The sequence below is a fragment of the Pistacia vera genome, unplaced genomic scaffold, assembly GCF_008641045.1.
Source record: "Pistacia vera cultivar Batoury unplaced genomic scaffold, PisVer_v2 Contig461, whole genome shotgun sequence".
Classification (NCBI taxonomy): domain Eukaryota; kingdom Viridiplantae; phylum Streptophyta; class Magnoliopsida; order Sapindales; family Anacardiaceae; genus Pistacia; species Pistacia vera.
Window position 1 is genome coordinate 1,471,221 of NW_022196292.1, and position 14,116 is coordinate 1,485,336.

Genomic DNA, 14,116 nt, shown 5'->3' on the forward strand with positions numbered 1-14,116 from the left:
GTATATTGTGATCATCAAAACAGTGCCGAATATGGCCGAAATGGAGAAGGACCGAGTCAACCGCAAGAAGGTATTACAGACAACATGACGACTATATGGGATAACATAACTTATGCACTGTGGGCAGCACAGTGGATCATGTCGTAGTTGTTAATGAAGTATACATGTAATAATGATTGTAAGGGTTGATAATTAGTACTTTTGTCATATATGTATTAACGTGATGTTTTTAAGCAGTTTAATTAGTACTTGAAATTAATATGGGTTTTTGTTTTTTAATATCTACGGGTGACAAAATTACCAATAAAATATTTAATATTATTAAAATGTAACTTGATAAGTTATATATATAATAATACATTATTTTAACAAAAGGCAACAAAATATTATATTAATAAATCATTCATAAAAAAATATATTAATCAAATATTCAACACAAATATCAATGTCAAAATACTTTACCAAACACATATTCTACAAATTTTATTCTCGTAATCATAACCCTATCCAACTATCCAATATTATTCCTAAAATCATATCTAAAATAATGAACCAAACACACCCAGTATTATTTATAATATTTTTCTTTTTTACTAATTAACATAAAAAATCAATATTCCTAATTAATTAAATAAACAAAGAAAAAAATGTATCTTTATACTTGGACTAATAGATAATCGAATAAAAACTTTGAATTAACTAAATTTTAATTTATAATAAAATAATTAAGAAATAAACTATTTAAGGGTATTTTTGTCTTTTCAGTCAAATATTAACAGAAAACACTAACAAAACCTAATAAAGGGTGGGAAAGTGTCATTTTGAAACTTAATGGGTGGTAAAGTGTTATTTCATCAAACCTTGGGTGGGAAAATGTCGTTCTCCCTAACAAAATTTGAACTGAAAATTATGGGATGAAATCGATGTGATGTTAATCAAGACTTTGAAATGACATAAATCCCAAAATAAAAAATTCTAAAANAGTTTAAAAAAATTTCAAAATATTACTTTAATTTTAATTAAATCAGGTGAATGGGGTGGGAGAAAAAGTACACTAAGTCAATCTAAGAATAGAAAGTTATGGTAACAAAATTTGAACTGAAAATTATGGGATGAAATCGATGTGATGTTAATCAAGACTTTGAAATGACATAAATCCCAAAATAAAAAATTCTAAAAAGAAAAAAAAATATTAAATTCAAAAAACTAAAGGCACTCAGCGTTTTTGTCCCCAATTGAGCTGATTGAGCTTCTCCTAGACCCAGTCTGCTCCTCAACGAAATTCAAAAACCCCAAAAAACCCTTCTCCTTTCATCGAAATCTTTGATTTTTCCTCAACTGGGTTCTGGTCTTTTGGGGTCGAATTTCACGAGGAATTCCTTAAAATTTGAGCTTGATTTTGAAGGTCTAGGGTTGTTTCAGATATGGGAAGTAGAAAAGAAGAAGAGAGGAATGAGAAGATTATAAGAGGTCTCATGAAGCTGCCTCCGAATCGACGTTGTATTAACTGCAACAGCTTGGTATTTTTCATTTTTTATTTTTATTATTTGTTCTTTCTTTTTGTTTTTGTTTTTGTACTTTTCAATATTTTTGAACTGGTAGCTGAAGGGTTTGGTGCTCAAGGTCTGTTTGGTTGCTGAGAAAGTGTGGAAAGATGGAGGGATTTGGAGTATTTTGAAGAGAGAGATCGTGATTCAGTGATGTTGAATTTTCTTGGAAAGTAGTTTGATGAAATGGGTTTTTCATTTTGTGTTGTTTTGAAGTGAGAGAGAGAGCTTGTGAGTTTTTCTCTGACTTGTGAGATCAAAATTTGTAAAAATATGATTTTTTGGAAGTGTAAATCTGTTTTATTTTTTTAGGCATGTTTAGGATGAAATCACTTGGCGAAATTTTATTTCTGGTGTCATGTAGTATGAATGATGAAACCATGTGAGGAATTTATCACAAGTTGAATTGTTGGGGAACACTTTTGGAGTCCAGTGGTTTGAGTTTATGGAGTACTTGAACATAAAATATGGGGTACCATTTCTGCGACACTATGGTTATAGGGGAGAAAATGATGAAAAAATTACTTTGCAGAAAGCAAGCAAGAGTAACCGTCTTCGGTATCTCTGAGATTGAGGATGATACCTATTAAATTAGAGTTGGATGAATGCTATGCGATTGTGGGAATGTCTGCCAAGTTGAGAAATGTACAAATTGTAGAACAAGTATTAATGTTAACTTAAAGACTAAAGAATGTTGGGAATAAAATGAGTATTGCTGAAATGCAGATGTTAGAATTGATGTGTAATAACATAAGAAAAAATGAGGCAAAAAATGAATACCTTTGTAATTTTGTTAGAAGGTAGAGGTAATACTTGGCATAAGTTGTAGAGAGAGTTGATTGAGATGGTTTTGTCATATGTAATATAAAGCTATGAATGTGCTAGTGTTATAGTGATTTGATAGAAGTTGTACGGACTAAAAAGTGAAGGAATAGAAAAACAATTACGTTAGAGAAAATTTTAATTTTAAGCTTCTTAGACAGAATATGAATCTGTGACCAACCTGTGTAGCTCAGGATTGAGGCTTAGTTTATTTGATTTGTCTTTATGGTTGCTTAATAAGGTAACCGCAGTAGTTCTGGAAATAGTTTAAGAATGGGCATTTGTTATTTGGAGACAATTGAATTAAAGTCATCACTTAAATAAGCCTAATATTATCATTTCCCTTGTGTTGAAGATATTGACCATATTTATTTGGTCTTCTTGCCCATTGTTTTCCATTTTTATTTTTTTTTATTTTCTCAGAATGTTTATTGATTTACTGTATAATATCATCTGTGCAGGGTCCGCAATATGTTTGTACCAATTTTTGGACTTTTGTTTGCATGACTTGCAGTGGGATACAGTGAGTACTTTTGTGTTGATTTCTTAATTTGTTGTTTTTTTTTTCTTTTCAGTTTTTAGCAGTTTCATTGCACAGGTACTGGTGTTTTAAAATATGTATTCTCATGTTCTGAGATAGGAGTAGTCTGGTTCTTCAAGTTAAATGAACTAGATTTATCCATTATTTATAATAAACTATTATATTCTGACATTGTTTAGATAGGTGTTTCATATGCTTATATGTGTACAAACTTGGGTCAATTTGTTATATATTTTACTTTAGCCTACCTATGAAATGGAAGTTGGACTAGAGTCAGAGGAGTGACATTGACCAATATGAACAGTTCCATACACATAGAAAAGGTGACATGTTGATGGGTTGGTTTGCTTATCTTTTCTTTTTGGAGAGGGAAATTGTCAGCAAATGTTCCATTAATCCTTTTGAATCTTCATGTTCTTTTTCTTACATATATTTTTCTTATATTTTTGGTGACATACAGTCGTGAGTTTACTCATCGTGTGAAGTCCGTATCGATGTCTAAGTTTAGCTTGCAAGAAGTTGAAGCACTTCAAAATGGGGGTAATCAGGTACAAGCAACAACAAAAAAAAAAAAAAAAAAAAGTATTCTTTCTTGGTGAAAATGTGATGCTTGTTGTTACTTTGATAAGATGTTCGCTTTTTTCAGCGTGCAAGGGAAATATATCTGAAGAATTGGGATCCACAAAGGCAAAGATTACCTGATAGCAGGTGCAGGATAAATAATTTGTTGCTGAAGGCATGTAAATGGAAAAAAATGTAATTTTTCTAACCTTATTTTCTTCTTGCAGCAAAGTTGATAAGGTCCGAGAGTTTATAAAGAGTGTGTATGTTGATAGAAGATATGCTGGAGGAAAGACATCTGAGAAACCTCCAAAAGATATGCAGGCAATATGATCTTAAACACACATCTCTCTTTATTAAATATTTGCTTTTACAAATTTTAGCTGAACCTTAGGGAGTATTCGTCTTGCTTTCTGAATCTATTTTTCTTATCATGAAGTGAAAAATAGAAACGATGCTGTGAACTTGTTCTAATTTTTTTTTCATGAACAGCCTTCTAAAGTCCTTTTTCTTATGATATGAAGAAATACTTGCATTGAATGTTGTGTTTTTCATTAATCTTTATCATTAGTATTATTATTAATTTTGAAAAAAAATTCAAATGTACAATCTTTGTTTTTGGAGCTATTTGGATGTTTAAAAGACATTTTGAGAATTCCTAAAAGAAAGGGTACTTTCAGAATGGAATCAAAAGGCACTAAATCATCTATGCCATTGCCCTTTTGTTCCATTTCAAATTATCTCACTCTAACCTTGGGTGGAACTGTTACATTTAGTATTCATAGATTAATTTTACAGGGCCTAGGAAGTCGTGAAGATGAGACCAGGCGTGCCAGTTCTTATCATTCTTATTCCCAAAGTCCACCTTATGACTATCAATATGAAGATCGGCGTTATGGAAAGCAAAATGCTTCACTTACCAGGAAACCTGGTTCAGATAGAGGCCACTATGTTGGGAAGATCTCAAGTTTTGTCTACAGTCCTGGTCGGATGAGTGATCAAATGTTTGAGGACAGGTTTGCTAATGAGGGCTCTGGTTCTAGGGTTTCTGACTTCTCTGTGTCTAGTGGAGGTGATCCATTCAGGTCTGGTACAGAATCTCCTAACTTTGAGAAGGATATGGGATTTAACAGCCCACCTGTTCAGCCTTCAAGGGATATTTCATCCTCAATGGCAAATTTCAGGAGAGAAGTAGATGGCATTCCACGTCCACAGGTCATATATCTTACAATTGCTTCAGTTAGTAGCAAGATGCAGTTTTCCATAGTTTTCCAATTGTTTCCATATGGAAGTATCCTAATTTAAATGGTGCATTGACATGGCATATATTACTTTTAACACTTAATGTAGTTTGTTTTTCGGTGGGTGTTCTGTATAAAGTGATTGTCAGCTACTGAACATATGAATCGGGTGAATCTTTGAATTAAGCTTTGCTGTAATGTTAACTGTAATGTTAATTTTGTTTGATATGCACATAATTGCACTATCTTATTGAATTTATTAAATATGTGTGCTCTTTGCTTGAAAGAAGGAGATAGAATTCTGTCCACAGGTTCTAAAGGCTTGGTTTACAATTTACTAAATGTGAAAGTGAAGCATCAATGCCATGTTTGATACATGTCTCTCCTATCATGTTTCCTAATCCGCATGACCCTTGCATAGTGATAGCATTAGTGAATTTTTCATGTTAATATTAAGGTTTTATTGACTTCTAGCAATGATTAAATTGTAATAATACATGAACAAACACATGTGGTAACACATAAACTGAGGAACTTTTCTTACACAATGCGATGTCAAGCGGTTGAAATATGATTAAACTATAATGTTGGCATATGCTTTGTTCAGGCTTTTGTTTAATTTGATTTTGGGTACATACTGTTACACAGGTTTTTTTCTTTCTGCAAATGTTTCATCCTCTTTCCTTTTCCTGTTCTTCTGTTTCTAAAAAGTTGGCATTTGTTTATTGTTCTATTCAGAGAACAACATCCTTGGGAAGCTTTGGATCATTTGACAGCAACTCTGTGTCTCTCAAGTCGTATAATTCAGGTAGCTTTTTAGATGTTGTCTCAGAACCCGAACAAGCTGCTGTAGCCCGCCAGGATAAAATATCCACTGTCGCACAACCCTCTGGTCCAGTGAATTATGGTGGCTTGGACCTTTTTCAGGCACCGGTTGTAGAAGAATCAGTATCCTCTGCTGCTCCAATTGATTTGTTTCAGCGACCAGCAACATCAACTCGTGTGAATGTGTTTCAAACGTCACAAGCATCTTCTGCTCCATCTGTCAATTTTCATCAGCCTCCCCAAACTGCACCTAAATCTTTAGATTTCTTTGATATTCCTGAGCAGTCATCCACTTCAACCTTGGATATAAAATCTCAGGAGTTTTCTGATCCAAAAAATGAAGGATGGGCAACATTTGATACACCACCTACAGCATCCATTCCAAAAAATGAAAGTCTTTCCCCTCCTATAGTTCCTGTTAATGGAGTTTCTTTAGTCAAATTTGACCAACATACATCCGTCAATACAACTTCTCAGTGGCCAACAGTTCTAAATTCTGGTGCTCACCCTCCTACCCCATCTGATCTGTGGTTTGATGGTTTAAACAATGTTCAAGCTCCCACTATGGCTACTAACACTCAGGTAAGCAACCTTTAATTTTCCAATATGCCTTTGTAAAATAGTTTAGGAATACTCTTTTTGTTTTAAGTTTTTTGTGCTCCACTAGTTTCAATTTGCTACTTTGTGCCATCTTTTGAAATTTATGATTTGGGGTATGTAATCAATTTTATCTATTATTTCTTAGCAGTCATGGAATGCTTTCAATGATTCTACCGGCCATCTTCCTTTGGAGGGAGTTGAGCAAAATTTTGAACCACAATTAGCAGCTAATCAGCCTTCATCAACTACAGATCAGCATTTCAACGTAATAATTTCAAGAGTTGCTGTCTCTGCCTTAGAATTTTTGTAAAAGCCCTGCTTTTCTGTTTCATTCTTACAGATTTTTATTTGCAGGACTCTAATCATGGTGGAAATCACAGCGCTGTCTCACTACATGGACCACAACCAATGAGTGTACCGTCACACATTGATGTGGGGCCACTATGTACACCATCAGTGCTTCCTCTAGTGGTTTGTACTACTATTTTTCTGTGTGATATTAGCCATTATATTATTACTGATTTATCTGTATGTTTATGAATATACATTTTTATATGCAGGGAGAGACACAAACACAGGCCACTGATCTTAAATCAACAAACCCGTTTGATTTTCCTTATGATTCTGATTTGGAGCAGAAGAATATGGTATGCCATAGATTTTCTTTTGTCAAGAAATAGTAGTACTGATCTCTCTTTTAACTGAAACTGGAAATATATTTACCTTTACGTTTAAATCCTATTACTCTCTTTGTTTAGCCTTGCTAGTTAAGAGCTTGAGTGACATTCTAGGTAAAAGTAAGGATTTGCTGACAGAGGAGGAAAAGTGTGATGTTAATATGTAGCATGGTTAGAGAAGAAATATATTCATTAGCTGTGGCTAAATCCCCGTGTCTTATTAACAGACAACTAAGAAGTCTATCAGCATTAGGGAAAGTAACTTGATGGTTATTGAATTCTCTGCTTGTTGCTGGTTCAGTAGTAGTTATGTTTATTTGTGCAGGGAGGTTTAATTATATACTATGTTTAGCTATTGTTAAAAGTTCCTAGATATTTTGCCATGCTGACCGGTGCTATGTTAATTTCTAAATTTGATGTCAAGACCACTAGATTCATAAAGTAAGGTGCAAACAATTGAATCTTCATTGGAGGAGATAAGAGGAAGCTAGGGAAGGTTGTTGACTTTTTTATTTTCTTTGTGTGCATAATTTGTTGGACTAGGTTGTTAGGATCCCACATTGAGAGGGAAAAGGGGTGGGCATGTGGTTTATAAGGGCTTGGGCACCCTCCCTTGACAAGCCGGTTTTTCAAAGAGATTTCTACCCAAGCCCACAAAAAGACTATTGTCCAGCCCAATTCTTATCAAAGGCTCACTGTCCAACCCAATTTCTATCAATTTAGGAATGAGTTTCTATCAAATGGTATCAGAGCAAGCCCCACCTTCCAAGCCCACGTAGCAGGGCCTAGTGGGCCCCCCAAGGGGCTGAGAAGGAGAGTTGCTGATAGGCTTCTAGGCGAAGTAAGACCTGAATGGAGGCAGTAAAGCCGATGAGGTCGGGGTAGCCGATGAGGGCGGGCACTCTTTGGAAAGAAGACCAACGAGGGCGTTGGGTCTTGAAGCGTGGGGGAATGTTAGGATCCCACATTGAGAGGGAAAAAGGGTGGACATGTGGTTTGTAAGGGCTTGGGCACCCTTTCTTAGCAAGCCGGTTTTCCAAGGATAATTCTACCCAAGCCCACAAAAAGACCACTGCCCAGCCCAATTCCTATGAATCTGGGAGTGGGTTCCTATCACAGGTCAAGTTTAACTTTTGAAGTCTTCCAGATCTGGTCCAAGTTCAGTCCCAATGCTTCAATCAAACATTTAAGTTATTTAATTTATATTCCTTTGACTTCAGGAATCAGTCATGATCTCTTTTATTTATTTTGAAGTCTTACTTTCATGAATCAGTTCCACTCTTATTATCCTCCAAAGCATGCATGTATCAAAAACTTTGCTATATACTGGATTCAATAAAGTTATTGATTTGGAGATTCCTGGTTTTTCTAAAAGATAAATAATTGTGAAATTGCTGAAGATTTGGTACAAATGTTTTAAAGGAGCATTCGGTAGTGTTTTGTGTCTTCTTGTTTTCAAAGAATGAACTCAAATTGAAAATAGAGAACTCAAAATGAAAACAGAATTTTAAGGGGGTTTTCTTATGAACTCAAACCCACTTTTCCACTTTTTTCGTTTTTTTGTCTTGTAGAAACTGAAGACTTTGTTTATCATTTATTTTTGCTATTTCCATAACACAAAATTCAAATACTAACTGTTATTTAAGTTAAATTTGTCGAACTTTTTTTTGTAGAAACAGAGCAGTATATTGTCAAATTTGTATAGACATACTTGATTTGTGTATCAGGGCAGGTTGGTATGATAGTTGTGCACTTTTGGGGCTATACAAAGCATTCATGTTTAGTAAGTCCAAGCATCATTTTGATTTATATCCCGGGCTTGTATGATACTAATGTTATTTTAATTTTCTCTTTCAATTCCCTTTCTGTTTCTGTCTATTGTAAGAGACTTAATGGTGTGAAGTAGGGGATTTTGGTGCAGTAGGCAGGAAGGTTCTTTGTGTCTGAGGTGTTAAGGATGGTTTAGGGAGGGACAGATGGCATTAAGGGAGTGGACGATTGAAGAATTCTGTTATGAGGAATAGAATAAAAGGGGAGACAGCTGGATATGGGGGATACTCTGGAAAAAGTAAAGGAAAGGGAAAGGGAGGTTGCTGGCCCTCGAAGTCTAGCATGTCTATGTCCATTTTTGTTATCCTTTTACTGTTCTTTTGGTTGTGTTAATTTTCATTTTTGGTTGTTCTTGTCTGATACAGTTCTCTTATATATCAATATACTTATCATCTTTCTGGGTTTTGGCTGTGCCTAATACTGTTTTGCTGGTTTTTGCTATTTTGGTTTGCTGTGGAATTGTTGCTTGGTTCAGTTGTGGAAGAGGGTTCCATCAGTGACCAGGCTGTTTTCAGTTTGTCTAGTTTCTTGCCAGAGAATTTTCAATTTTTGATTTGTCATACCTAATTTTGTCTTGCAATGTATCATTTTTCAGTTCTTGGACATGAGCTCCTTGCAAACTGCACTCCCAAATGCACAGTTAACATCCACCTTCCTTGGTGGTGCAACTCAATCATGGTTTTCTCAAGATCCAGTGACTCCTTTTATCCCTGCAGCATCACAGGGTAATTGTTCTTTGCCTCTTGCTACTGAAATATATTCTTACTTAATACAGGACTGCTGTTGTTAGTGTTGTGTTTGTTTCATAGTAGTTTGAAGCATTTTATTGGATAATGAGCAACTCTGTAGACATGAAACATCTTTGACAATGGCATTTTTCATCTTTCCATCCAATGTGCAGGTGGCTTTGCCTACATGTCTGGACAGGCACCAACCCCTCAATTACAGTAAGTTTGTAATTTGCTCTTGTTATTATTTGGGCAGTGGCTGTAATAATTGTTTTTGAAATGGTGAAATCACTTTTCTGGCAATTCTTTTGTCATCATTTTACTCAAAAGTTATGAATTGTGATTTTTTATCCCAACATTTGAATTTAGCAAGAAGTTTGGGCAGAGATTGCCTGAACACTAACATGCTTATTTGCTTGAATTGTGGTCTTATGTGATCTAGTCACTCGCTGTTCGCTGTAGTACAAACTTTTTTTAGTTGCTGTGGTGGGTATGAGGGTTTGCCTTACCTAAAACTCAAAGCAAGACTTCACATCTGTAGTGTATCCTAGTCCTGCTTATGCTTAAACCTTCATCCAAAACCTAAACATCTTACCTGTTAATAATTGAAGAACTTCAATTTATTATTCGGCTGTTGACAGCCTTTTGTGCCTCCAAACCTGGCCTTTCTAAATATTCAAACTAATTGTTACTTTTTGGTATACTTAATCACCTAATGAGCAACATGCAGAGTTTATAAGAGTCTCTCTTGCATAAGATGAGAAAATAAAATTGGGAAGGCTTCATATAAGGTGGCTATTCGATCATAATGTTCATTTAAGATGCCTCTGGATGTAAACTATTTGATTGGAGTTGAAGTTGCTTTATATCTTTGTATCTTTAACCAATGTGGGAATAGCTTTTTCTTTGGCTGCACTTTGTTGAAAGGTTTTCCGATTGTTATGAATCTACATATTATTTTCTAGAAATGTCATTTCTTAGAACATTTAACATTCTGGTTGGGATACTCTTTTTTCCAAAATATTTTCCGTGGTTCTATACTACTCAAGTTGATTAAATATGAACAGACCCTTAAGCTGTTACCATTTTGAGTATTATATCATGAAATAGCTAAACTTGGTTCCCTTATTTTCAGGAATGTCCCAGCACAAGGGCCTGTTGCTTCTGTTGGAGGAAATCCATTCGCTTAGAATTCCTCCGGCAAAACTTGTGTTCCGACTATGTCAAGTTGGTAGTGAAAATTTTCTTGTGACTAATTGTAGCGTGTTATTTATTACACTATTATGTCATTATTCTTGAGCGTATTGGATGTGAAAATAAAACCTTTATGTGAATAACTTGGCACCAAATTTGGAAGGCCGTGAAAGTATTTATTGCATCTTTTTCAGGCCTAATATTTGTATTTGAATCACGTTGTTAGAAGTTAGAACTAGTGATTGTAGCTACAAGAATTGGTTTTGTAAGGTTCTTTATATTGGATCAAAGATGTGAATACCTTTCTGGTTTTTATTACTATGATGCTCCCTTGTAAATTAAATGTCCAAGTATTTGTATTTTACTATGTGAAAGGTTTTTATTACTATGATGCTTCCTTGTAAATTAAATATCCAAGTATTTGTATTTGACTATTTTCATTCATTCAGTAGATTGAAATAATATTTTACAGATAAAAATCAAATTGTGATAAACTGTCATGTTTTACGGAAACCCCTATTTGGTTCATTTTCCTCAACTAAATTATCACAAAAAATCAATTAATACGTATAAGTATAACCAAAACAATATATATCTCGTAAAACAAGATATGGTGTGTCTTGTAATGAGCAAGCACATAACATGTTAGGGTGATTTTTGAAGATGTAATTGTCAGAATGTCTGTCTTCCCGACACACAGTGTGCAGGAATGTCTTTATTCTAGCGCTTTGTCTTGTACAAATGCAAGACATGCTCAATTATTTGCTTGACTAAATATATAGTTACAAAATCTTTAGATTTTACCATTTAAATGGAGTCCAATCCAAAACAGATGACCTCCAGTAGAAGAAACTACTATCTATTATAGGCTAAAATACAAGATAAAACAATAGTTAGACAGTACATAATGAGTACCAATTCGTCAAACACAGACTTTTCTGAACAATTGAAATGACTTATCTCTTCCATGGCCAACCAAGAGTAAAATACAATCAATGTTTAAGCGTGTTGAGAGAAATATTGAATTGTTAAGGGAGATATGTTTACTTCTTGATTTCATATAGAATCTTTTCCGAAATGGGCTAGTTTCAACATATGGGTTAAATCGGCTTTATTTAATATAATTTCCTGAAAATCATCTTACACCAACCATCTAAGAACAAAATACACAATTGAAAAATACAATTATTGATCAAAAACAAAAAAACTTCAATGATCAAACGATATTCTAAAAAAAAAATAATAATAATAAAAAAAAATTATAAATATAAGAAACCATGACATAGTTTTCTTGGTTAATGTCCAATTCCCCAAAGAAAATTTCAAATTGGATCCTAGAAAAACCATGAAAATGACATAAGAGTCATCTATATATTAGCTAAGAAGATTCAGTCAGCAGATAAATTTAGGTTATAATTTTATCTTTCAATGAAATTACTAAAGGATTAAATAAAATGAACTTATCTTCAACTCTAATTTATCTTTTGCACTCTTAATGCCTTTATCTTAGATCAGATTTTATCTAAATCTATTAGATGATAGAGAAAGAAAGTATCCCAAAGGACAAGGGACAATTCGGAAATATTAAGAAATAAATTGATATGGTTTTTTAAGAAATGGATGAATTCATATATGGTAATTACAAAAAGTAAACAATTAAAATTTCATTTCGTTTTTCCAAAAATAAAATACAAAGAGGAAAATAAATCCTGCTTTAAGCAACCTTATTCTCATCCTTGTGATTCTATGATTGTATGCATGGAATATCAATGATAAACCAAGAATGAAGAGAACTTGTATAAAGGAGAAATTTAATTCAATTATTTGAGGTAATTAAGTAGTAGCCTCTGTAGTCCCTCACATTTGCTACCCAAATCATAACAAAAGAAGCAACATATGGATATGGGATTGCCTTTAAGCTATAAAACGGTTTCAAGCCTTTACTTGCAAGCCACAATTCTCATGCTTAGCTTAGCTTAGCTTGCATTATTCCCCTCGGCGTGAAAATCTTATATACACAACTATACGACCATTTCTGGCATTTGGCCTTCGTGTGGAATGTTACGTATATAAACAATGCGGCACTTACCTCCAGCCATATTATTCAAGTGTTGTAGAAAACCAAACGTGGATTAAGCGTGTTTGAGAGATGTCTTCTAGCCTATGCCTCCAAAACTATTTTGTGTTGTGTTATATCATTTTAATGGAGAAGATAATATCTTTATAATGGTTAGACTAGAGACTAAGGTAACTCCTATAATCTGCTTTTAACCTCCCATCAAGGATAAAAAAAGCTAGTTAACTAACTCTTTTAAACCACCTTGAACTGCATAATTGTGGCATGTGGCCACATCAAGTCTTACACTTCAAGCTTTGCCACACGTTAAATCCTTTCCCCAAACTACAAAGCTTCCTAAATTATTAATAAACCTTCAATTCTCCAAATCCCGATCAAGATAACGCATATAAATACTCATTCAAACACATACTTAAAATATATTCAGTTAATTGTTCAATATGTCAACTAGAGGTTCTTGGCAAAGCTTTCTTCAACTACTTCATCGTTTACAGACACACCTCCACCTATAATTCTCCATGCCATCTTCCGGCCGGCCGTGTTACTGTCCCTAATCTTGGACATGGCTTCTCAATGCGTCAGACTCAGGGTCTCCTTTTGATCAGCAATGGCAACAATGGAGCATGTAGAAAACTTGATTCTAACATGTGATTGAATATTGCTACCAAAAATTTGTTATCACTCGTTTTCGACTACTCGAAAATAGAATATTCATGTCTAATAATTTTTCTCTTAATTTTATTGTAGGTTGAAGGATGATATAGACAAGGTTAAACCAGCACCAGTAACATCTCCACCTCCAAGGTTTAACTTCGCCCTCTGGTATGAATTTAATTAAGAAATTGTTTAATTGCATAATGCAGGGTTGATAATTCATTGTTTAGATGATTTGAATAGGCAAATAAAATACACTAAAATCAAATATGAAGAATCAACAGAATTAGTTGAATTACCATGCAGGGCAAGATGGATTTTGGGATCTATACTCTCTCTCTTGCTACCTTTCTGTAAACAAAAATGGGAGAAGCTACAAAAAGTAGAAGGTAAATTTTATGAAATTATAGATATCTTCAGAATAAGTTTTTTTTTTTTTTTTTGTCATACATGCAGCTTGTTACCACCAACTGAATTTTAAATTACCATAAACTGAGATTTCTTCATCTAATCCTTAATTTAGTGATTGGTCAAATGATATACGGATATCGTAGAGACTATGAAACGAAATGATTTAAATAATTAATATGGGCACAGTATGTAAAATGCATTTGTGCGTCTGGCCCGTCTGCCCTCTCGTATTTATAAAGACAATTAATCTTTTTGTATTTAAATATAAAAAACAATCTACAACAGAAATACCATAATTCGAGGTTAAATTTTTACAGGCAAAAGGATTTAATTAGTCCTAAAATTTTGTGGAATAAATGAAAAACATGATTATGTACATTAGAAACCTTACAGAGATTAATAAATTCG

The 14,116-nt window shown here is 33.9% G+C and overlaps 1 protein-coding gene across 1 annotated transcript; it reads left to right on the forward strand.

Annotated features, from left to right (window-relative positions):
• The first annotated feature begins 1,200 nt into the window (after positions 1 to 1,200).
• Positions 1,201 to 10,649, forward strand: LOC116145371 (probable ADP-ribosylation factor GTPase-activating protein AGD14). The gene is made up of 13 exons (XM_031430827.1): positions 1,201 to 1,520; positions 2,831 to 2,892; positions 3,371 to 3,458; positions 3,557 to 3,618; positions 3,699 to 3,795; positions 4,270 to 4,686; positions 5,451 to 6,119; positions 6,286 to 6,402; positions 6,492 to 6,608; positions 6,698 to 6,784; positions 9,240 to 9,369; positions 9,546 to 9,591; positions 10,508 to 10,649. The coding sequence occupies exons 1-13, from the start codon at positions 1,425 to 1,427 to the stop codon at positions 10,560 to 10,562; spliced, it is 2,043 nt and encodes a 680-aa protein (XP_031286687.1). The 5' UTR covers positions 1,201 to 1,424; the 3' UTR covers positions 10,563 to 10,649.
• The last annotated feature ends 3,467 nt before the right edge of the window (positions 10,650 to 14,116 follow it).

Excerpts from the sequence above, each read along its gene's own strand:
- LOC116145371 (XM_031430827.1), top strand. The coding sequence starts at position 1,425 with ATGGGAAGTAGAAAAGAAGAAGAGAGGAATGAGAAGATTATAAGAGGT. Across the intron at positions 3,459-3,556 it reads TTCAAAATGGGGGTAATCAG|CGTGCAAGGGAAATATATCT; the intron begins GTACAAGCAACA and ends CGCTTTTTTCAG. Across the intron at positions 4,687-5,450 it reads ATGGCATTCCACGTCCACAG|AGAACAACATCCTTGGGAAG; the intron begins GTCATATATCTT and ends TGTTCTATTCAG.